At 41.9% G+C, this 23187-nt stretch overlaps 1 protein-coding gene across 4 annotated transcripts in view; it reads left to right on the forward strand.

The window, feature by feature from the left end:
• The first annotated feature begins 698 nt into the window (after nucleotides 1–698).
• Nucleotides 699–23187, forward strand: part of iqsec1b (IQ motif and Sec7 domain ArfGEF 1b) — a 250951-nt gene continuing 228462 nt past the window's right edge. For 2 of the 4 annotated variants that reach the window (XM_086291210.1, XM_086291211.1), the window contains exon 1: nucleotides 845–1226. In XM_086291210.1, the coding sequence (XP_086147336.1) occupies nucleotides 946–1226 (281 nt within the window). In that variant the 5' untranslated portion in view covers nucleotides 845–945. Of the gene's footprint in view, nucleotides 1227–23187 lie in introns of all 4 variants that reach the window. The other 2 variants (XM_086291212.1, XM_086291209.1) reach the window with 2 other exon arrangements.

Below are 23187 nucleotides of genomic sequence, written 5' to 3' on the forward strand. Positions count from 1 at the left end.
AGTACTGAATGAGCTCATATTGGTAGCATCTTGATCACACAACCAGCGTCAAGCTTGCCAATTCCCCTCTTCTCGGGGTCTTGAAACTATCTCCCTTACTGTGTAATAAAACTAGCATATTGTCTAAGAGGTCTTCGTGACTTAAAAAAGATATAATTTTACTATAATGGATGGATGGATGGATGGACAATCAGCCGTACAATCTATGGTGGATCCTGCTGGCAACGCTGATAAGTTAGCCAGGAAGTTATTTGGTAATTTTTTTGGTAAAAACAAAGCAAGATGATGATACCACACCATTAATTTTAATTGAATTCACTGTTTTATTGAAGCGAACAGCATATCCTGAGGGTAGACTGCAATCAGACTAACCCCTGGGATCGCACAGAGGTGGACTGATGTAGAAGCTTCCGCTTTTACTTGAATAAACATGCAGTTATGCAGTGACGTGGGTTTGCACCAGTGTGAAGGAGCAGCGACGCTCTACCTGTTGATTAGACCCACGTGCAAAAACCCAAACTTGGTGTGTGTGTGTGTGTGTGTGTGTGTGTGTGTGTGACTGTGTGAGAGTGAGTGTGAGCGAGACAGCTGAGCGCAGGCGGAGCGCTTAGCCGCCGGCCGTGAAGGGGTTAAAGAGTTTTCAGTGTGCGGAGCGGCAGGCTGGAGGTTAGAGTGTTGCGGTGCAGAGCTCGTGGACGCGGCGGCAGTAGCGGCGTACAGCAGCGCACCGAGCGCGGTCAACTTCGCCACTACTGCACAATAAACACGCCATGTCGGAGCGAAGGAGACTCTGTGGATCTGACTGCGCGCGGTCCTACTACTAGCGAGCGTGTGTGCGCGCGCGTGAGAGAGAGAGAGAGAGAGAGAGAGAGAGAGAGAGAGAGAGGAGTGAAAGAGAGAGACAAGGAGAGGGCTGCTCTTTTGCTTTCTGTGGATATCGCCTTCATGGACGGGCAACGGGGCTTTTACGAGATGGAGAACCCAACAGAGAACCCCAGCAAGGCGGCGGAGTATCTGAAGGAGCTGAATAAGATCATCGAGACCCAGCAGGGGCTGCTGGAGAAGCAGAGGGTCCGGATTGAGGAGCTGGAGCTCCAGGTGACGGATCTTTGCAAGGAAAACGTCTGTCTAAAAGATCAGCACCAACGGCACCTGGCCACCTGCAGGCTCCAACAGGGCAACCACTCCGCCCTGGGAGCCATCAAAGAGAATGTCATGCAGGAAAAGTAAGTTATCTGGCATTGGGTGGTGCTTGGTTTGGCTGAATAGGATGCTGTCAAAGTTTATTTTCCTCATCTTGTTATTCGCTCCGCGGCTGGAGAGATATGTTGTGTGTCTGTTTCATCTCAACAACCAAACCAAATTCCCAGTTCTTCGCCACTTTGTCACGGATCAGCTCTTTAATTGTCCGTGTAACGTGCACACTGTCAGGGATTATTTCAGGCTTACACAAGGCTGTGCGAGCTGTGCACGCGTATTGCGTAATGGATCCCGTCAGGCGCATCGCTCAATAGATATGCAACCCCATGAAAATGATATTGTGTGGAGCTCAAACTGTATCGGATCATGGTGGTCGAAGTCTGAATCAGTGGGTGTGACTTTGTATTTTCGCAGGAGAGAAAAGCGCGACCCGTCTGTAGTTGCGTTGTGAGGAAACAAGTTTACGCATCCTTTGCTTAGTTAAGAGTTCAACCCCAGGCGAGTGGTCAGATGCTGTGTGTCATACATTTCCTGTGCCAGGAGCTCTCAGTGAGATGAGGAATTAATGTATGCAAACACCTTCAATTTGACTTGGACTCCTCACCAAAGTGGAGGGCTTTTACAATTGGAAAAGACGTAGTTGTGTTGGAGAGCAGCCGAGTGCCACTATCAGGAGAGAAATGTTCAATCAAAGCTGCCTAAACATGCTGGGTTAACTGCTTAGCAGATGGAAGTACAAAATCAGGCTGTGATACTCTTGTGGTATTGCATCTAAACAAGGATTCCCCATGGATTTATTGTGCACTGTGTTACTGACAAAAACAAGCAGCTTTACACATTCAGGACACTGCTCCCTGCTGATGAGATTACTTATTTGTACTTTTTCATTATGTTTGAATATGATGGACATATAAATTAAAAAAAAGTATTTATTAATTCTCACTCAAAAATATATATCATTTCACACACTTTGAGACACTTATCTCAAATTGGACACGGAAAGGAAATGTCTGAAAAAGCAGGTCCATCCAGGACTACTGCAGAGTGCTCAAGCTGCTCGCTTTCAGAAATGTTGCACTGTCGATTAATTTTCCATGAATCTATGCAATCAATACATGAAATGCAAAGTTAACATGAGACATTGATCACCAATATAGCAATGTTACAGTCTACTTGTTCATGTACTTCATGGGCCATATGCATCTTTGTTTGATTTCACAGTTTGAGCAGTTACCCTATGCAGGTTCCTTATCAGTTCTCTTATCAGTTCTCAATTCTTTAGTATTTAGGTATGAGCACAAAGCAACAGTACAAAATAAAAATAATAAGCAGCACACGCAGACTTCAAAGTGGTCACCACAGAGATTGTGCTATAGACAGTTGAACAGGCGGAAACAGAGGATGCAAACTGACTGCTCATCAGTTGAAGTTCATCTACCTGTTGAAGTTCAGGCTGCTGGGCTGGGGTCAGCACTCACTCAGCTTCATCATCAACCTGGATTCTTGGTTAGCTTAGCCTTAGCATGCTTTGTGTGCAGACCCTTGCAAAGAGCTGAAGTTTTGTTAGCAGCATAATGCGTTTGTTTCTGTTCTGTACGCAGTTTGCACTTCACCATCGCACTCTCATCCTTTTGTGCAATAAAATTAAAAGCAATATCCCTAACCACGCTGTAGACTGTGCCACTATTTTCCTCCTCCAGCAAACAAACTGAAATCGTGATTGTAGTGCAAGTGCAATTGGAACCAATAAGCACAATTCATAGGCAAGCAGCTGTGTTTGATTAACAATGAAAATATGGAGCCAAGGAGGTTCCTTCCTGTCGAAAGGGACTTTTTCCTTCCTACCATCGCCAAACTGAAGTAACATGGAATACAACACAGTTACACAAACATGTTCATTCAGACCTTGTGAAATAAAAGTTGGTAGCCTTCAATTGGGCAGTAACCACTTCATGGGCATTCTTTGCATAAACTTTTAATGAAAAAGACCATTTGGATTTATTTTGTGATTCTTTCAAGTTGCTTGCACATTACTTGAAACACTTGCTATCATCAAGTGAGTTAGCTTTTTCAATATCCCTTCTGTCACAAACCCGCTCACTGTTATGAACGAAGCTTTGACGGAGACGTTTGACTTCCAGGAGATATAAGATACACAGCATACAGCCCTGCATTAAAGGATTTCTTTCTGGAGTCATCTGAAAATTTGTTTTGTGGTGAATTGCTTGAACTATAAAGTGTGAAAACATAAAACAGAGAATAGCAGAAAGTGATAAATGACTACAGCAATTATTTTATTATCAAAGCTGCTGGGAACTGACTAAATACAGTTGCATTTAAAAATATAATACTGTATGGAGGGTATGATCTCTGTTTAAAGCCTGTCCAGTGAATGAAACACCTTGAAGTTATCTTTTGAAGTTTAAGCACTAAACTTTAAGAACAATTTGAAAGCGAAGCAGCTGAAGCTGCAATATTCTGACATGTTTTGTGATTGTCAGCCAAAATATCTACTGGCTTTGTAAAATAAGGCAGTTTTGTCAGATGCTGTCTGCATCGATTACATTTATCATTTTTACATTACATTTGCCTTTAATGTACAAGCTGCCGGACTGCTGACCACAAAGAGAAAATCAGACCTGTGCATTAAAATGGGCTTTGTCACAGGTTCTATGGATAATTTCTTTCAGTGGTGGTTTGACTGCTCCTTGCAAATTATGGAAATCTACTCACTGTTAATTTGGATTTGTGGTGTTAGTTTGAAATAACTTCTACCATCCGGCAACTGTTCCGACTGACTTAGGAACATTTTGAAATGTTTTTAAGGGTATAAATTTAGACTCATTTTGTAAATACATTGTCCTGACTTTTTGGACTTTTATATTGCACATAGACAACATAAAAAATGAATGTTGTTACCGTGACTTCACTCGCTGGGTAGTGAAGGCTGGGTTTGAAGCCTCGAGATGAGCCTTTTTGCTGCTGTGAAAGTATTGATAACGTTGCCTGAGGGGATATTAGATACGATGTGATAAAATCTCTGATTACAGTGCTGTCATGGTTTCCTTCACGTCCTACATCCTCCTATGTGCTTTTAATGTAAATGTGAAACTACAGCATCTCCAGTGGTGAATGATCAGCTCTACAGTCTAATGGCTCGTTTAATGATCCCTGCACAAGTTCAGACACCAACAGCAGCTACTGCTCAAAATGCTGCCTTCACAAAAAGTAGTTCTGCTCAGAAAAGCTGCTTCTGCTGCAATAACCTGGCTGTTTATGTGTGCAGTGCGTGATGCAATAAAGCCCTTTTTCACCTATGACATCATTATCATATTTACTTGCTTACCACTTGTATGGGACTATAAATAGCTCTTGGTGCGACACAGATGATGGCAGCTCGTTTCACCTCCTGGGATTTTCCGTCCTATTATGGCTTTTTAGTTTCCAAGTGGGGAAGATATGTCTCTGAATTCTCCCGAAATTTTGTAAAACTGTATTACATAAGAGTTTGGTCAAAATCACTTCTTTTATGCACAAACACACACAGCTGACAGGGAGTCCTGTCCCCTGTGTTCTGTCCACAGTTGGGCCACGTCAGCTGTTCTTTTTGTGCTGACCACAGTCAGCATATAGTCCTGGCCTTGACTGGAGGACCAATGGGAGAGCTCTGTTCCTCGTGGGCCCTCTGACAGACGTCTACACACAGACACGGAGTGGATAATGTTAGTCTGTCACCACACAGTCACCCTGTTACTCTGGGTAGTCAGTGAAGTAAGAGCTGCTTCAGAGTCTGTTTGTGTTTTGCTACAGTGGGATCTTGTTATTCTCAACTTTACTCCCTATGAGCTAATCCTCTGTGGAAGGGCTGCTTTCCCCTGTTTACGCTTAAATGTTTAAAGTTTACATAGGACACAAGGTCACCCAGCTCTTATCAAGGTCACGTGTGATGTGTTGTGGGATCTGGAACAGAAGTGTGTAGAAGATTCTTTTGACATTACAGTTTTCATGTCCATTGCTAAGTTTTTAAGAAGGATCAGTGATATAAAGAACAATATATAATGTTTCTAGGCAGGGTCATTTTACCATTCAAGATACTTTTGGATGCTTTAATGGAGGGCTACACATACAGTACATCATAGTTTTTGAATTGCAGTGAAAGTCAATAAAGGGATTTGAGGTTTTAAGGGTATTTAATAATCCACATTCATTAAGTGAATTCCAGCGTATTTTGCATTTGCACACAGCTCAGGCTCAAACATTATATACAGCAGAGAAATCAGTGATGATACACAAGACTAGCTGCACAGTTGCATGTACTGTCATTTATCTTTTACATCAACAGACAGAGCAATGCATATGTTAATAATAATAACACATTTCCTCTCTATTGCTGAAAGTCAGGATTTCAGCCTGTCCTTAGTTTACAAGGATCTGTCAAATTTGAATAGCTTTTATAAATTGGAAATATTTTGCGCACACAGATTTCTGATACATTAAGCGACACGTTGGGCAGTATCCCTTTCAAATAAACTGACTCGTAAATCTGACTAAACTGGCTAATCACTTAGAATACTTCAAAGCAAAACAACAAAAAATCTGCAGTTTTTCTGGCTTTGGCTGGTCTGGACAAAAAAGATATTTGAAGACATCATCTTAGGGTCTGTGAAGCTGCCTGGAACTACTACAAGAAATCAGCAGATAAATGAATGCACACAGACCTCACGTGTGCAAATGTGAGTTTCTGTTTCATCACTGGGGCGATCGTGGCTCAAGAGTTGGGAGTTCGCCTTGTAATCGGAAGGTTGCCGGTTTGAGCCCTGGCTCAGACAGTCTCGGTCGTTCTGTTCTTGGGCAAGATACTTCACCCGTTGCCTACTGGTGGTGGTCAGAGGGCCCGGTGGCGCCAGTGTCCGGCAGCCTCGCCTCTGTCAGTGCGCCCCAGGGCAGCTGTGGCTACAATGTAGCTGCCATCACCAGTGTGTGAATGTGTGTGTGAATGGGTGAATGACTGAATGTGTAAAGCGCTTTGGAGTCCTTAGGACCTAGAAAAGCGCTATATAAATACAGGCCATCACTTAGAAGTTCATAACAATGGCTAAATAAGGCCCACGTGAACAAACTTGTTTCAAACAGAGAGAATTCTGTTAATATTCTGGGTACCAGTTTCAGCTGTAAATTAATACACATTTGGATCTGCGCAGTAATGTGTTTCTAATAGTTTTTGGATGCAAGTACGTGAGCAGACTTAAAAGCCAAGAAGAATCAAGTATATCAGACTTCGATGAACAGACGGTAGACGGTTCACATCACGCTCATTTTTCTTTTGCATTTGTTCACAAGAAGAATTTGAAGACGTCCTTCTTAAGGGGTGGATCGTTACTATCATTTGGTTTTTTGGGTTTTTTTTACAGGTCAGAACAAAGTGGTTGTAACTAATCTGGCTGTAAGGGGTATTAAGTCGATCAGCTGCTGGGAATTATTTGCTTAGTTGCTTTTGCTTTAATGTCATCTCAGTTTGAGTATGAAAAAGACATTTGACTACTTTAGCCTTGATCTGTGAAACTGGCAAAAAATAACCACACGAGTAGGTAATAAGAAAATTAATTATTAACTAATTATTAATTATGAATTTTGGAATCCCTACAGCTGAAATTTTGTCCTTCCTTAATCGCTATATTTTGGTATTTCTGTGAGTTCAAATTGCAACCCAAGTTTTAATATGGAATTAATTTAATATTTCCTTAAAAATATGATTTCTAGACCATTTATGAGCATGTCCTCTGCAGCATATAGAGCAGTAGCTGCTGTATAACATGCTTTAAAGCCTTATACTTAATAGGGTTTATTCAGCCAGCTCTGTGTCACATTGCGTTCCCTCAAAGGGACCGGAGAATGAACAATCCCCTGGACGTCCTTCACCCATCCCAAGAGCTGTTCTTTTGAAAGGGTGTTTATTTCAAAGTTGGACTCGAGGCTTTATCACTTCAGTGTGTTTACATGTGTGTGCGCAGCGCTGCAGGGAATAACATCTCGCTGGTCAGCAGCTCAGATTTCACAGCAAATCGCGAGTCAGAATTGTTCCCTGCCAGAAGACATATGAAAATTGGTCCGGAATACAACATCGTTTTGACTTTATGAGTAAGCACATATGCCACAGATGCTGTGGGAGAGCTGTGAAATATGAGCTGTTCTTTTAAAAAATATATATTTATTTATTTGATTTAAAGCCAAAGCTGAAATACATTTCACACAGAGAACAGTGTGGATTTTGAACCCCGAGGGTGGTCTTGACAGGCTGCCATTTGAATGCAGAAGATGAGAAGAATAAATAAAGTTTCAAAAGGAGAGAACACATTTTGCAGTGAAATGTTCATGGAGACTGTTTTGGAGGTAGAAGAGACCTTCTGCTTTATATGATTCTGTTAATGTTTATTCTCAGTATGTCACACCCTCTGTTGTTATGATGTGGGTAAACTTTCAAAAGAGTTAATAGAAAAACATAAAAAAAAACCTGCAACCCTGCACATGAGAAGTGCAAAATGTGGTGATTTATCACACAATCAGGACAGGCATTAGAAGGCAGATGGTAATGAGAAATTGATAGATTGCCAGACCCAAAGGGGAGAAATAAACTCTAACTTGGTGAACACAAACTCCAGGACTGCATTCAATCAAAGTTGAGAGACTATTTCCTCTAATATACCAAATCTTTTCCCATGATGCTCCTCTTACCCTGTGGGGTCTGATCACTGTATGAGATTGAAAAGTTAATTAACCTTCTTTTTTATTCCTCCTTGAAAGGTCTTTATTGTCTGTGTTGGTGTCAACCAGATATAATTTCCAATTAAAACATATTTTTGTGGATAATAACCGTAACCAAACTGTGTCACATCAGGGCTTTTTTTTTTTTTTTTTACAATGACTCCTCTTGTTGTGGAGCTACAACAGGATCTGTGGTGTTCTGTAAGCACGGCAGCAGTGCTTGACAAGTGAAGTCTAAAACTAGATTAATACACGCCAAAGTGTCTGTGGCCCATTAAGGTTGTCAAGAAGCCCAGTAGCTTATTTTGGTTGTTTGTTGCATTGTGGATAAACCTAAGGTCTTTTACAGGAGACTCAAGGGGGACCGACTTGCTAGATAAGCTGTGAGATCAATTGGCATCTATAAAAAAAATCACTGTTTAGAATGAATGGGCAATCTGCTGTTTTTCTCTCCAAGACCATCTCTCTGTGTTAGCCTCGCAGAAGACTAGCAACCTGTCCAGGGTGTATGCTGCTTCTCGCACTATGGTAGGTGTGTTAGGCTGGTTACAAGTTTCACAAGTTTTGGTGTTGCAGATTCCTTTGGGGTTGGGTCGCCAAGGACATCCAGCATCACAAATGTGCCAAATCAAATGGAGTGGACCCTCATGAATAAGGGAACAACTGAACGGAGCCTCTTTGATCGTAACTATAGATAAAATGATATTTTACAATTTTTCAGATAGAAAGTGGTGCAGAAAGGTGAAGATGTCAGTGCACAGCTCAAAATATCTAACATAAGATAAAATCGCCAGCATTAAATGATGAAACTTTAAACCTTAATGTGGTCCAATTCCAGTTTGTCTTGTTGTTGATGGTTAGTATATCCATTTACAATGCATTATTCTGCAGCTGTGGCGTGAGCTGAAAGAGATGCTTATTAGCTATACACGCTTTCACACAATAACTGCAACAGAGTTTCTATGTAACCATAAGTAACAATACAATAAGGCTTGTTTTCAACTCTTGGACCAACAGAATGTAGCACAAAGCTTATGTCGAGCTATATGAATAATTTGATAATAGACTGTAATGGTTTTCACCCTGGAGGCTCCTGTACTGGCACCAGACAGTATCTGTTAACATAGTAGAGGGCTCTGATAGCCAAAGGCTCTCCCTCCTAGGAACTACAAGTAAGCCTGCAGTCTGAAAGCTCTATTGGCATAATAAGTCCATGAGACTCAGAGCCCGTAGTTGCTCTGCCCCAAGACTGTGGAATGCACTTCCACCAGATCTCTGGTTTATAAATTCTTTCTACTTTTAAATCACCTCTCAAAACCCGTCTGTTCAGGACTGCACAGCCGTCATTATTACTTGGCCGTAGTGGATTGTTACCTTCATTAGTTTTATAGTTGTGGTTTTATTTGTTTGCTTTTTGTGTATATGTTTTTATTTTGCTTTTCTAGTGTAAGGTGACCTTGAGGGTCTTTAAAGATTATTATTATTATTATAACTGTGAGGATTTTGACATTAGAGGCACCAGAATTCCAAAAAACTGGCCAGACTGAGCGACAAATAAGATTTGTAATTTTAAATAGAATTTGATACAAACAAGTATTTAAGATTAATTTTGGGGGGCTTTTATTAGTTTTACAAAGTTCAAATTAATTTTGGATCACATTCGGTCGCACAGTGTCATTGTGAACAACTTATTGCCTGCATTTTAAAACTGATCTCACAGTTGGCTCCAACAGCATAGGAAGCACATTTTAAAGAATTCATTTGTGCTTCACGTGCAGCCTTTCTCTCACTGCTGCGACTCAGTTCACAGCCCTTCACCTCATCAGCTCTTCTCCTCAAGCCCGAAACCCATCCGATTCTGCAGCTCCGCTACAGATTTTCACTTTACTTTTCTTGGATTAGTTCTCCACACTCTGTGACTCTGTGTTCAGTTCAGCTACGCTTCCCTGCTGCTCTACACCGCCAGCAACCTGTCCATTTTTTCACACGTTCCATTAAACACTGCTCTGACCTGGCTCAGCACCCTGTTTGTGTCTCTTTCAGCCCTGCAGTAATTCTTCATCTTTCATCTAACTTCATTTCCCTATATATTAATCAATTACAGCTAGCTAGCTCATGTTAGAGCAGCCCCCTTGGTGGAGTTACTATACTCATGTACTTAAATTGTTCTTTGCTGGTTATTGGTTTTTGATTTGGTGGTCTGTGAGCACACACACACACACACACACACACACACACACACACACACACACACACACACACACACACACACTCTCTCTCTCCGGAGGGAAGTTTTGGGGAGAAGACAGGAGGAGAGGAACTGAAGAGCAGCATATCAGACTGTAATTCTGCTTCCTGGTCCCAGCTCTGGACAGTCGTGTTTCGGGGTGTTTAATACATTTGTTCACATTTCTAGAACTACTTTAGCTCCATCTAAAGTATGATGGATGCCATCTCTCTTCTAATTATGTATGAAGCCAATGTTCTTTTCTGGACACCGTCAGTGGTTTCAGGAGCACGTGCAGCAGAACATATCACTACTGGTAGTATCAGAGTGCTACATGGTTTTAGCAAAAGTACACACTGACTGGTTATTCATTTTAGTCACCTCTGATGGATGTAGATTACCAAATCTGTACTTATCCACAGTTGTATGTAGTTGATTATGTTCATTTTTGTAACAGCTGATTGTTTATGGTCATTTTGTTTTTTTGTTTTTTTTTGTTTTTTTTGTTTTTTTTTTAAATGACATCAGAAACAGCAGTATGCGACATTACGTGATGGCAGAGCTTCAGTTCATCCTTTGTCATTTTTTTTTTTTTTTTTTTTTTTTTTTTTTTTTAATAAATAGGACAGGGGGAATGAATGAGAAAGAGGGGGAGAGAAAGAAAGAAAACCAAAGGGGAGAAGAGACGGTGAGAAGGGGGGGGAAGAGAGAGAAAAAAAAAAAAAAAAAGAACTCCTGGGTCACCTGTATGGAGAAAAAAAACAAACAAACAAAAAAAACAAACAGAGGAGACAGCAAACAACAAAGAGCAACATAATAATAGAGAAAACAAAGCACCATCACAATAAACTAGCTAGTCATAGATATCAATATTTACTAAATAATAAACGATATTGTGCAGCACGCAAGATAGACAGCGCACAGTGTGCTTTGAGGTAGCAGCCAAGAAAGCTTTAGTCCGCGTCTGTGAATACCCATGTGTGCATACCTGTGTGGATCAGCATGCTTGCATTCCAAAGGTTTCTCCATGTAATGATCTGCTAGGGAGTGTGGGGGGGCCACAGCCCCGTCCTCCAGGGTGTGAAGCGGGTATGGAGGAGATCAAAACTCCAGACATCCAGAGGCCCCCAGAACACAAGAGACCATGGAAGACCAACAGAGGGGCAGCCGCGCCACTGTTCCAGTAAGAGCTGAGGAGAGTCCCAGATGAGGGCTCGCCCAGGAGCCACGGAGCAGAAGTCAGGGGGAGTTGCAGTGACGCGCCCGTGAGCTCCGCCGGCCCCCAGCTGCGCCTGAGTGACCGAGCCCCAGGCCGAGAGGCCGGGGGCACCCCACCTCCAAAGGGGCCCGAGCGAGCCCCAGGCCCCAGGCCCCGACAAGCGGCCGCCAAGGAGTGAGCCGGTGTGTACCCGGACGCCCACCCCCAGACACAAAGAACCACCAACACACCGACACCTGAGGGAGTCCGCCACTGGCAGGGGAAGTGGTGGTGGGTGGAGATAGGCCTCCAAACCTTGGAGGGCCTGAGGTGTCCCCAGAGAGGTGGCGTCTGATACCCAACCTGACATATAGACACAGACATACAGGCACACACAGACACAAACATCCATTCCCACCCTCATGCTCTCATATGCACTCACTCCACACTCAACCAACGTGGAGACAGACATAAAGAGACGCTGTACACACAATCACACTCCCCAAGCGTACTCTACAAACCGGGTCTAGGTACCCTTGTCCCTGGAGGGGGGAATTGCACCCAGACCCAGGTGGTGTTACCCTTTTCCCTGCGGTGGGGAGAGGCAGACCCGACTCCGCAGCAGCAGGGAGGCCCCACACCCCAGACCGCAGTCGGACGGCCAACTCCTCCTGTTTATGGTCATTTTGACACAGGAGGCTGTGGGGATTGAGTCGTGTGGCTATTCGGTTTGTCTGTGTTTTTCAGCCCTGCAGGTGTCTCCCTAATAAAGAGGCCACCTTATGGTGTGATCATTAACAAAGTTAGCTGAATTGCTGTTGCGTATATTTAGAACTGATTCAATAACACTGACCCGTGACTCATTGTTAAAAGGATAACTGATTGGACAGAAGTAAAAATGTAAATTATTTTGCATATAATATCATATCATAGCCTGGTGATGATAATGAGGAATTTTATTGATAGCAGCCTATGATTGTTCTGTTTGGGTTTAGTTGGGCTGATCCTGATTGAACCAAGTTCATGTGAAAAATGTAAAGAAAATTACTGCAAACACAAAAGAAAAAAAATGGCATTATTTATGCAAAGTGCATACTTTGTGCTGTCTGAAAGGTAATGATCTGACCTTAGATTCAGTTTCTAAAATGAGTTTTAGTAATATATAAGAGATAATAAGACAATAACATATTTTTAAAATATTGTAAGACCATAAAAAGCTCCAGTACGACTGCTGGGGTTGAACAGTTGAATTTTCAGATTGTTCAGCCTCTTTGTGTTCTTGTTCAGGCTCCAGTGTCATTACTCTTTACTTGTTACTTTTAAAAACGGTAATGTGTTACTCCTTGGAGCGTGTGATTCATTATCATAGTACCGTAATGAATTACATTCTCATTTAATCCTGGATGACTACTAGTCAGCTCTTCTAGCACCAATGTATGAAATGCATAATGCATACGATAGCAGATATGAGAGTTATGAGGTTGATCGTCCGTTGCATCACCTTTGCATCAACTTTTTTAGTAGCAATTAGCATAAAGATGGTGCTTTGGATGCAGTTGAACTGTCACGAAAGACTCTTTTAAGAATTCGTATTAAGATTCAAATCAGCTGTGACTGTTTCCTTGAAATAAATTGGACCCCTCTGGGAGCTCTGTGTTGAGTCATGCTTATCGATAATCTCATGGCAGTGCAGGAGCACATAATGTTTACTGGAACAGAACGGTACAAATTAGATTTTTTTTTCCTGAGTTTTTGCCAAGAAGTGTTTGATGTATGAGGTACCAGTGTAAAGATGCCCAGAGTGTTAAGAGACAGTTTTATTTGCATTCGTCATTAATCATGGCAATTGGTTTAAGACCAAACAAACCTTCACTCATAAAACACCTGTAAAGTTCCTTTTGAAGGTTTAGAAAGCTCTGTTGTTCGCGTTAGCTTTCAGCGGTCCTTTCTGTTAGCGCCTGTCTGCCTTTGACAGCACTTTAGCCCCAATAACTGTCATCTCAGTCAGCAGATTTCCACGTGACTGTTGTCAGAGAACTGTTGTGAACCTGCTCTAATATTTTATGGGTTGTATTCTTTATGATGTGAATGTCTTTACTCACACTGTGCTACAATCAAAAGAACTTGCTTGCAAAACAGATATGCACTTTCCTTTTCAAAGTATTTCAGTGAAGTGCTCAAAATTTCAGCCATTTAATGGTCATTGAATATGGTAATGATCATATATTGTGCAGGTTGTGTGAACAGGGAAGGGAAAAGTCTGGAACCAAAGGCATGGAATATGCACGGCTTGTTGGAGGATGGGGGAAATTGTCCAAAAATGTCCAAAAAATGAACCTTTTATGATTGATGTCACCAATTTCTACCTATTTACTCACTGATTGCACTCCATTAAACAATAGGCACCTACTTTCCTGCATTGTGGTGAATTTATTTACACCAATTTTGTGGATTTTAATAGCTCACACTTATAGTTACTTACAGTTTACTTACAGTTTGCAGTTTTAGTAACTTACAGTTACTTGAAAAAGTCGTTTCCGGTTGGTTAACAAACGTGTGCAGCACACAAAGACACATACCTGCTAGTGCAAAGTAAGAAATTCATGAAATACTGAATTACATTCAGCAAAACAGAAACAGAAATCAGAAGACACGAACAACATCATTTCTCTACTGAGTGAACGTGAGGCTTTTACACACAAACTCGCTACAGCTGTAACTGGTCATATCCTTAACTCAAGTATCCAAAAAGATGACTTATGAAAGAATTGACCCATAGAACCATTCAAGGGGGGAAGCTGTCCATAGAGGTTTAACCCTGTTTAGTAACAGGCTGTAAACATTCCTAATGTTAAAAAGATGGCGATTTTAACAAAGGAGGCAGTCTCCACGTGGCCATTTTTGATTTGCAAGACATATTTCAGGAGTCTGAGACATTACTCACTGAGAAATGTCCTCATGCTTTTCCGTCTTCTTTTCTGTTTTTATGGAAAATCTATTATGTACAGCAGTCCTGGAATTTAGTCAAAGACATGACATTAAATTGATCTACCCTGGCACCATCCACTTCAGAGGAGATGATAACATTTTTCAGTAGGATTTTATCAGGTGTGCAAATGGAGGCCATCTATCATTGAGGTGAATCCATTTCTCTGCCAGCTGAAGGACCTATCATGTAGACTGCTCATCTGTTGCATTATTGTGCGCCCAAAGTGCAAAAATGAGCTGGAATTGTACATTTAAGTCACTAACCATATTAGGCAGGAAGTTGCGTGCATACATGTAGGTTATGTTAAAGTTTAGCATGGTATGAGGATTTGTCAGCTTGATTCCACTCTCCTCTACTGTTTCGTATTCAGTCACTAGTTTAACAATAGCTGCACGGGATGCTTTCTGGAGAACATATGATGAACACATTTAATATGAAACAGCGCCCCTCCTCTTCTACCCTCAGCCTTGCACCCTTTCAAAATACTTTATATCCAGGTGTGCTGGCCTCGGGTGGATAGTTGTTTTACAGGATTCTTAGGACAAACTCAATATATCTAAATTAAAATTTACAAGTAGCTGTTTCATGTATTTAGTCTCGGGAACAAAGGAACATTTTCTACTTCCCTAAAAGACCTTTGGTTTTAATGGAGAGGTCCCATATATTTATTAACCATTTGATTTATCGGTTAGCTGATCTTTGTTCAGTATTTTTATGAAATATCGGTTGGCTGATGACTAAAAGAGTGATTTTGGATTCCATTCATTTCAATGGTGGTTGAACATAAGGCATTCGAGTTGTGTTTGCTGGATATGTTGGTGAACTTGTCATACAAATATTTCATGTAGATAACTGGCTTATCAACACGTTCTCACTCCCAAAGCGTAACATATTACGTTTTTGGCTACCCACCACGTTCCTAAATGACGACCTCGGAAAAAAGAGGAAATATGAGAACCGTCTGGACTGAATCTACACATGTTCGCTCTTAGCTTCTGAGGATTTTTACAGTTCTGGCTGGTTACACCAGCTGTGGATGAACTCCCATTCCCCGTGCGAACACACCTTTCAGCAGCCACCCACACTCCATCTGTTATTACAGGTAGTTCAAAGACTTGTCCATCTGGTAACAAATCGATGTGTCTGTTTCTCCCAGACAACAATTAAAAAATTAGAGAGGGAACATGAGCTGACTGTTTTTATTTCATGGCTTATTATCAGGAATGCAGACGGCAGAATGACCCTTCTGTGGTTTGGCTTTGTTGTCCACAAGGACCAAGATGATGGAAAGATGGACATAGGAATCTCTATAGAAAAGGCCAATATTAAATAAGACAAATGCATTCAAGTATAGCCCCACTGTTTGATTGCATCTGTCAATGTTAGCAGTGGTCCGTCAATACAACCGAGAACACCGGCAACTCATTTTAGAAATTTTTTTATTTTTATATCCAACTCAATCCATGTGAACCGTGTCCTTGCACTTAATTAGAAGACAGACAGAAAGTCACAAACAAGTACTGTTAGATTATTTCAGGAACTGAGTGAGTGGGACTATAATGACATGCTGAAAAAGAATTGTGTTTTTAGAGAAAATGTTATGCTTTTAAGATCCAGTCAGTCATTGTGCTGTAAGGTAGTTGCGCATCGGCTTTACACTGTAGCTATAGTTATTGTTTGATTTGTACTGGCAAATTAGTTCAGTGGCGCTGATCACTGTCTGTTAGTAACATTAGTCTAATTAGACACATCCTGCTGGTCTCTGTGTATGGCTGCCTCTCCCTCAAACTGGTTCTGCTGGGGGCTTATTCCTGTTAAAAGGGAGTTTTTCTTTCCCACTGTCGCCAAGTGTTTGTTCATCGAAGGCCATCTGGTCATTGGGTTTTTTCTGTACTACCCCATGGTCTAATATAAGTCCCTAGACTATTGTGATACTATTGTGACTGTTGATGTGTATGTTGTGCATTGCTCTTGCCTTCTCATGCATCTTTTACCATGGACTATTGCTTATTAATGTTTTACAGCATCACAGAAGTAAGGAAACTTCAACTGGCACAATCTAGCAAGCTGCATGCTTTTGGGAAATATCCAGAGGTGTCAGTGATACAACAAACTACAAAAGTCATTGTTTCTGTTGTGGTCTAAAATTTAGATCACAACATAAAGAACGCAGAGATTTAGAGATTTTTACATAAAGCAAACTTTAACTAAAAATAAAGTATGACATGAGAGGCAGGATCACCTTGAAATGGGGCATTGTCCCATTAATTTATTCCTAATCTACATATTGTTCCTGTCCATCAAACATAAAATGTGTATTTTTCAGTCCATGATCAAATATTTGTTATCCTCCTCTGAGGGCAGAATATCTAACACTAGCATCCCCAGGCTTCTACCTTTCTACCTATAAAACCCGGAGAGCAGTCAAATGGTGGAAGTGGAAGCTAAATTGGCTAGTCATTCATATGTATATTAGGCTGTTAAGTAGGAATTCTGGAGGGAGGGGAGTGGGGGTGGGGGAGTGGAGTGTTTCAGTTTGCCATCTTGGGGAGAAATCAACACACATGGGTGTATGTCCTTTGTTGCTGACATTTATTGATAAAAACAGTACAAAAAACCAACCATTTGTACACATATTTACAAATAATTCAACATTGTCAGCAATCACTCACAATCCTGGCACTGCCATGGTACCTGTAGTCTGCATTTACCACATGTGTATCTTTTGCAGTGAACACATCGCACAGTGGCCTGATTTTTCTTGCATTTGTGTTTGACCTGACACGTGGCTCTTTTTCCAGGGCTAGGTGTGGAGGGTTCTGCCCGAAGCAACTGATCTTTTCTTGCCTTCTTCGCAGCTACATGAGAGTGAGCCAACTCTGTTGCAAGCGCCACCAGGAAGTCCACCCGTCTTTCCTTCGTCCCGGTGCATGCTTGATACAGCACATGTGCATTCAGTGCTGCCATGTCAATCATGTTATAAAACACGGCGACTGGCCAGCGCCGTGTTCCTTTGCGGACAGTGTACTCCCGAACCATCTGGTCCATCACATCCACGCCACACTTTGTTTTGTTGTAAAGGGTGACAGTGTTTGGCTTCCTTTTGGTGGTGTTATCAGTCTGAACCACGCTGTGCATGCTGCTAAGAATATAGACTGTCTTCTTCCGTTTGGCCGCATACGCCGTCAGCGTGGCAGCAGAGGTTGAAAACACCTAAGAAATAAGATAAATTGTTATTTTCATAGCCCTTTTACACACAATGAAACACATAAACATAGAACCACAAAAGACCTGCAACATACCTGAGTGGTGAATACATTGCGATCTGTCTGTCTAGTGGATTGAGGAATTTCCCTGCGAATCCTGTTGACTGTGCCGAGGATGGTGGTTTTCCGTCTAAGAAGTTTTTGTGCAAGTGAAAGCGATGTGAAAAAATTGTCCGTGGTAACATTTCTGCCCTTGTCTAGGAATGGTTCCATCAGCCTCATTACTACATTTTCAGAAAGTCTCTCCCCAGTGGGACGACTGGGGTCCTTGCCAAGATATGGGAAGACATTGCAAATGTACTTGGATTTTAGGTCGCAGGCCACCCAAAACTTGATCCCAAACTTGTCAGGTTTACTTGCAATATACTGCAGGAAACAGCACCGAGTCTTTGATGGGAAAAGCTGTTCATCAATGGTGATATGTAGACCAGGGTTGTAGCACGTGATGCAGTTGGTGACAAATGATCCCCACACACTGGAAATTGCAGCAAACTTGTCAGTCTTTGCTCGATCACAGCGGGTGGACTTGTCATCAAAGCGTAGGTGTTGCATGATGTTTTGGAAGCGGTTTCGTGCCATAATTCCAATTATCTGTGGGTTTCCCAGGTTTGCTGACCAGCAGTCATTTACAGATGGAAGCCTGCAAACCCCCCGCAAGATCACAATTGCAATAAATGCCATTAGTTCAGGGAGGTCCATGAACCAATGAACATGCTCCGTTTGCTGTGCATGTTGAATAGTCCATTCTTGAATGCTACGAAGCATGTCAAGAGTGATGAAACACAGGAAGCTCTGAAGGCGACTCGAGATACTTCTCCTGGCCTTAGCCGTTGGCTCTCCATCTGCAGCGTACGCTTCTATTGGGGTGAAAGGGAGACAGGTCCCCACATGTTCTTCACGCCACACTGTGCCATCTTTCGCTGTCTCAGTCCCCAAACAAGGTCTCTTTTTCCTGTGTTTCGTCACTCTTGACATGCTTCGTAGCATTCAAGAATGGACTATTCAACATGCACAGCAAACGGAGCAAAATAAAGTATGACATGAGAGGCAGGATCACCTTGAAATGGGGCATTGTCCCATTAATTTATTCCTAATCTACATATTGTTCCTGTCCATCAAACATAAAATGTGTATTTTTCAGTCCATGATCAAATATTTGTTATCCTCCTCTGAGGGCAGAATATCTAAAGGTCAGGTGTGAGTATAAATGAGCTCTGTGAAAGATCCACTCACAGAGCTACTTTGTTAAATTCCTATGTGAGATGTCATCTTGACATTTTCGGTCAGAACAGTTTAGAGGTTCAGTCTGATGTCGGTTTGAAAGTCTTTTGTTGAATATGGTTCAGAACTTAAAAAAAGGGACATGAAAACATAAAGTCGTCGAGTTTCATAAATGGTATGATGGTGATGTGTTCAGCTGTTTCTTGCCACCTTTGTTTATTCAGATAATTTTATATATGTGTACTGGAACGAGTGGTGTTGGTCATGATAATGCGTGGCTTCAGTAATCTTCATGAAATACAACAACCCAAGACAGCTGTTATCTCATGAAACCACATGGTGAGATTTTAAGTGAAAAAACTCTCCAAATATATTTGCCTTTTTCTTTTCAGCTGAAATGTTGACTCTGCAGTCTTGACCTGTATTGGTTTTAAGCCACCCTCTACCTGCTCATGACAAAGTAAAAGCTTCACAGATGTTGACTGTAGCTAAAATGTATTTATGATATTACTGCGGTATCTACCCAGTCTGTGCTTGGGGTCAGACATGTCCTTCAGGGCCAGGCAGCCGATATGGATCTGTTGACAGCATTGAGGTGAGTTCTATTTGATTTCACATCCCCCAGAAGACTGAATACTTGAGCTGCTCTGGAAGCACAGATTTTCCACTCAGCTTATTATTGAATGCTGCAGGTTTTCTCAGCAGTTATCGGAGGTTCAGTGTGGAGTTGACTAACGGTTAGTGTTAATGACAACTTTAACTTTCAGAGCCATGCACATAGTTAAATGATAACATATCCATGCCAGTTCTCAACTGTAATGACCAAACTATCAATCCCTAAATGTTAAATAGCTCAGATTCCCAATGTCTGTTTTTTTAAGTAATTTATTAATGAAATATAGAAAACAAAAATATTAGAAATACTTAGATTTGGAATTTGTTTTGCTCTCTCCTTCCTGTTTTTATGGACAGAAACCAAACTAATACCACTGCTTCATCATGCATATTGGTATGTTTTATTAGAACGGTATCAAATGTGACATCCATAGGCTCGAGCCAAGCCGTTACCATAGGCAAGAGGCAGGGACCACCCTGCACAGGTCGCCTATCTGGACTAACGCAGAAAGAGACAACCATTCACACTCACTTTCAAACCTGTGGACAATTTAGAATCACCAGTTAACCTAGCATAACATGTCTTTGGACTGTGGGAGGAAGCTGGAGTACCCGGAGAGAACCCATGCAAAAACAGTTGTGTTTTGATATTATTTACATTTTTGTATGATTTTAAGGCAGTTAAGAGGTAATCCAAAAACACTATAAAAGTAAAGTGTAATTTTAAAAAAATGTAGTGGTGGTGTGAAACTAATATGAGATACCAAATATATGAAAACCTCTTTGGTATCAGTGAAAGAACATGCTTGTCTGGGTTGTACACTGCCTCTCGCCTACTGTCAGCTCGGACAATCTCAAATGCCAGTGTGCCCCAGAGTTAAATAAGCATTTACAAAATGCATAGAGGGATGAATAGATGACTGACAATAGCACTGGATGGAATCAGATGGAACTGGTTTTGGAAAAACATAAAATTAAGTGATAAGACATCCTCAAAAACAGGAGCAGAGTCTAAAGTCGTGCCAGTAACTCTCTGAAAGAGCATTCTCACCTAGCATCTAATGGTTCTGTATGAGAAAAAGTCTTGACCTGGCGATTGCAGAAGATAAAAACCTCATTTACAACTTGTTATTAATAGAACATTCATGTTCATACAAACAGAACCGGGATCGGGATCGGGTGTTAATGCAGTTCTGCGCAGCATGAATATAGTGCGAAAATAAAATCAGTTCCAGAAGTTCAAAGGCTATCTTATTTTTGTTACCCATTCCTGTTAACTCAGAAAGCCTGATAGAAGCAACGTGTAGCTGCAGTGATGATATCTCAACAGCAGCACATAATTACCACACAGCAGTGTTACCTCTTATGAGCAGCACTCTGTGATATTTTGGTATGTGCATACCAAAGTAAAATCAGATTGTATCTCGAGTTTAAATGCAAACCCTTCTCATCCATTTGGAAACATTAAGGTTTCAAGTAAGAGGCTTGACTGCTTCGATTGACAAGTGTGCCAACATAGACAGTGGTATTGTTAGGTGTCTGCTATGGTTGTGCTGTTGGGACTTTTTGATCATTTTTATTTGAGTTATCTGATAAATTATGAGCTTCTCTGTGATGCAGTTTTTCAGGTTTAGTGAGTGAAATTCTGCCATTTCTTTAGCTTGTTACTTCACACTGTGTCTGTCTGTATGTGTTTTAGTGATGTAGCTACCTGATCACTTTACTCTCATCAACTTCAAAATGTCGAGAAGTGAATAGGTGACTGCATCCATCTTTTATATACAGTCTATGGATTTCTCTGATGATTTGTCTCCTGGTATTTGAGTAATTTCAGTCGACACATGTGTCTGGTGGCGACCTGGCAGCCTCACCTCTAGCCTTGCCACAAACTTGTTTTCATTAACTTTGTGCATCATAAAGAAAATGAAACCCTGAGAGGTATTTTCAAAGTGGTAAGATTAGATATTCCAAACATGTGTGGCTGTTTTTTCAGGAACTATGATGGGAGCCCACACTGCCCATACTATTTATTTCACTAAACTGTAGCACAACATTGACGATGTTCCAGATTGCTGCAGTCTTCACCCTGAGCCTGGCTATGCCAACCTAATCTCCAGTTCTTGTGACATAATTTTTTTCGTTGTCTTGAACAGTCCAAAGGTCACAGCAGGTCACGGAAGAGCTCTTCTTGGTTTGTCAGCCTTTATTTCACAGCTACATTCCAGTCCCTGTGGTTATATAATTACATATCTCTGGTGCACTGGTAAAATCTGGTTGTATGGTCCAGTTGCTTGTGTGGTTTGAAACTGTAAGTTGTGCACCAAGGAAGAATTTCCAGAGAGTAAACAAACACTGAGTTTAAAATGCAGAAAAGTATAGTGGGTTGTCTGTATAATATACTTATGTAGTTGTTAGTTTACCTAGTATGGAGTTGTATAATTTTAGAAATATGCTTACTTTACTCCCCAAAAGGAACCGGCCCAATGAGCTGAATGACTTCCGACCGGTGGCACTGACGTCACATCTTATGAAGACTCTAGAGCGGCTCTTCCTCAACCTCCTCCGACCACAGGTACAACATGCCCAGGACCCACTACAGTTTGCATACAAGGCGGGTGTCGGAGTGGAGGATGCCATCCTGTACCTCCTACACAGAGCCCACTCACACCTGGATGGGGGAAAAGGCACGGTCAGGATCCTGTTTCTTGACTTTTCCAGTGCCTTTAATACCATCCGGCCCTGTATGCTTCAGGAAAAACTGAACAGGATGGAGGTGGACCCCTGCCTGGTGGCTTGGATCTCCGACTACCTCACCGACAGACCACAGTACGTCAGGCTGAAGGACATCACGTCTGACACTGTGGTCAGCAGCACAGGAGCACCACAGGGAACTGTGCTGTCCCCTCTTCTCTTCACCCTGTACACCTCTGACTTCTGCTACAACTCTGAATTATGCCACATTCAGAAGTTTGCAGACGACACGGCCATCATGGGGTGTATCTGGGATGATCAGGAAGAGGAGTACAGAAGTCTGGTGAGGAACTTTGTCGCATGGAGTCACACAAACCACCTGCAACTCAACACCTCAAAGACTAAGGAACTGGTTGTGGACTTCGGGAGGTCCAGAGAAGGTCCACTGCCGGTTCAGATAGAGGGGGAGGAGGTGGAGGTGGTCAACAAGTACAAGTACCTTGGGCTGTGGGTGGACAATAAACTGGACTGGTCATGCAACACAGAGCACCTGTAAATAAAAGCCCAAAGCCGACTGTACTTCCTCAGGAGGCTGAGGTCTTTTAACATCTGCAGGAAGCTCCTGAGGATGTTTTACCAGTCAGTGGTTGCTGCAGTACTTTTCTATGCTGTGGAGCAGCACAGCAAAGAAGGACTCATCCAGGCTGGAGAAACTGATCAGGAGGGCTAGCTCTGTGGTCGGCATGAAGCTGGACACTCTGGTGACAGTGGCAGAGAAAAGGACATTAAAGAAACTGATGGACATTATGGACAATGCTGGGCATCCTCTGCACACGGCCATTAACAACCAGAAGAGTCTGTTCAGTGACAGGTTGCTTCTCCCCAAGACAAGAACTAACAGACTTAAAAACTCCTTTGTCCCACACGCCATCAGACTGTTTAACTCCTCTCTGGAGGGGAGAGGGAGGGGGAAAAGGGGGATAAAGGAGAAGGGAACAACTAAGCTGTAGTGCTTTTT

Source organism: Aulonocara sp. 'chitande type north' Nkhata Bay, linkage group LG5, assembly GCF_057382095.1.
Source record: "Aulonocara sp. 'chitande type north' Nkhata Bay isolate Kocher_YH1m ecotype deep benthic linkage group LG5, A_spYH_male_GT1.1, whole genome shotgun sequence".
Classification (NCBI taxonomy): domain Eukaryota; kingdom Metazoa; phylum Chordata; class Actinopteri; order Cichliformes; family Cichlidae; genus Aulonocara; species Aulonocara sp. 'chitande type north' Nkhata Bay.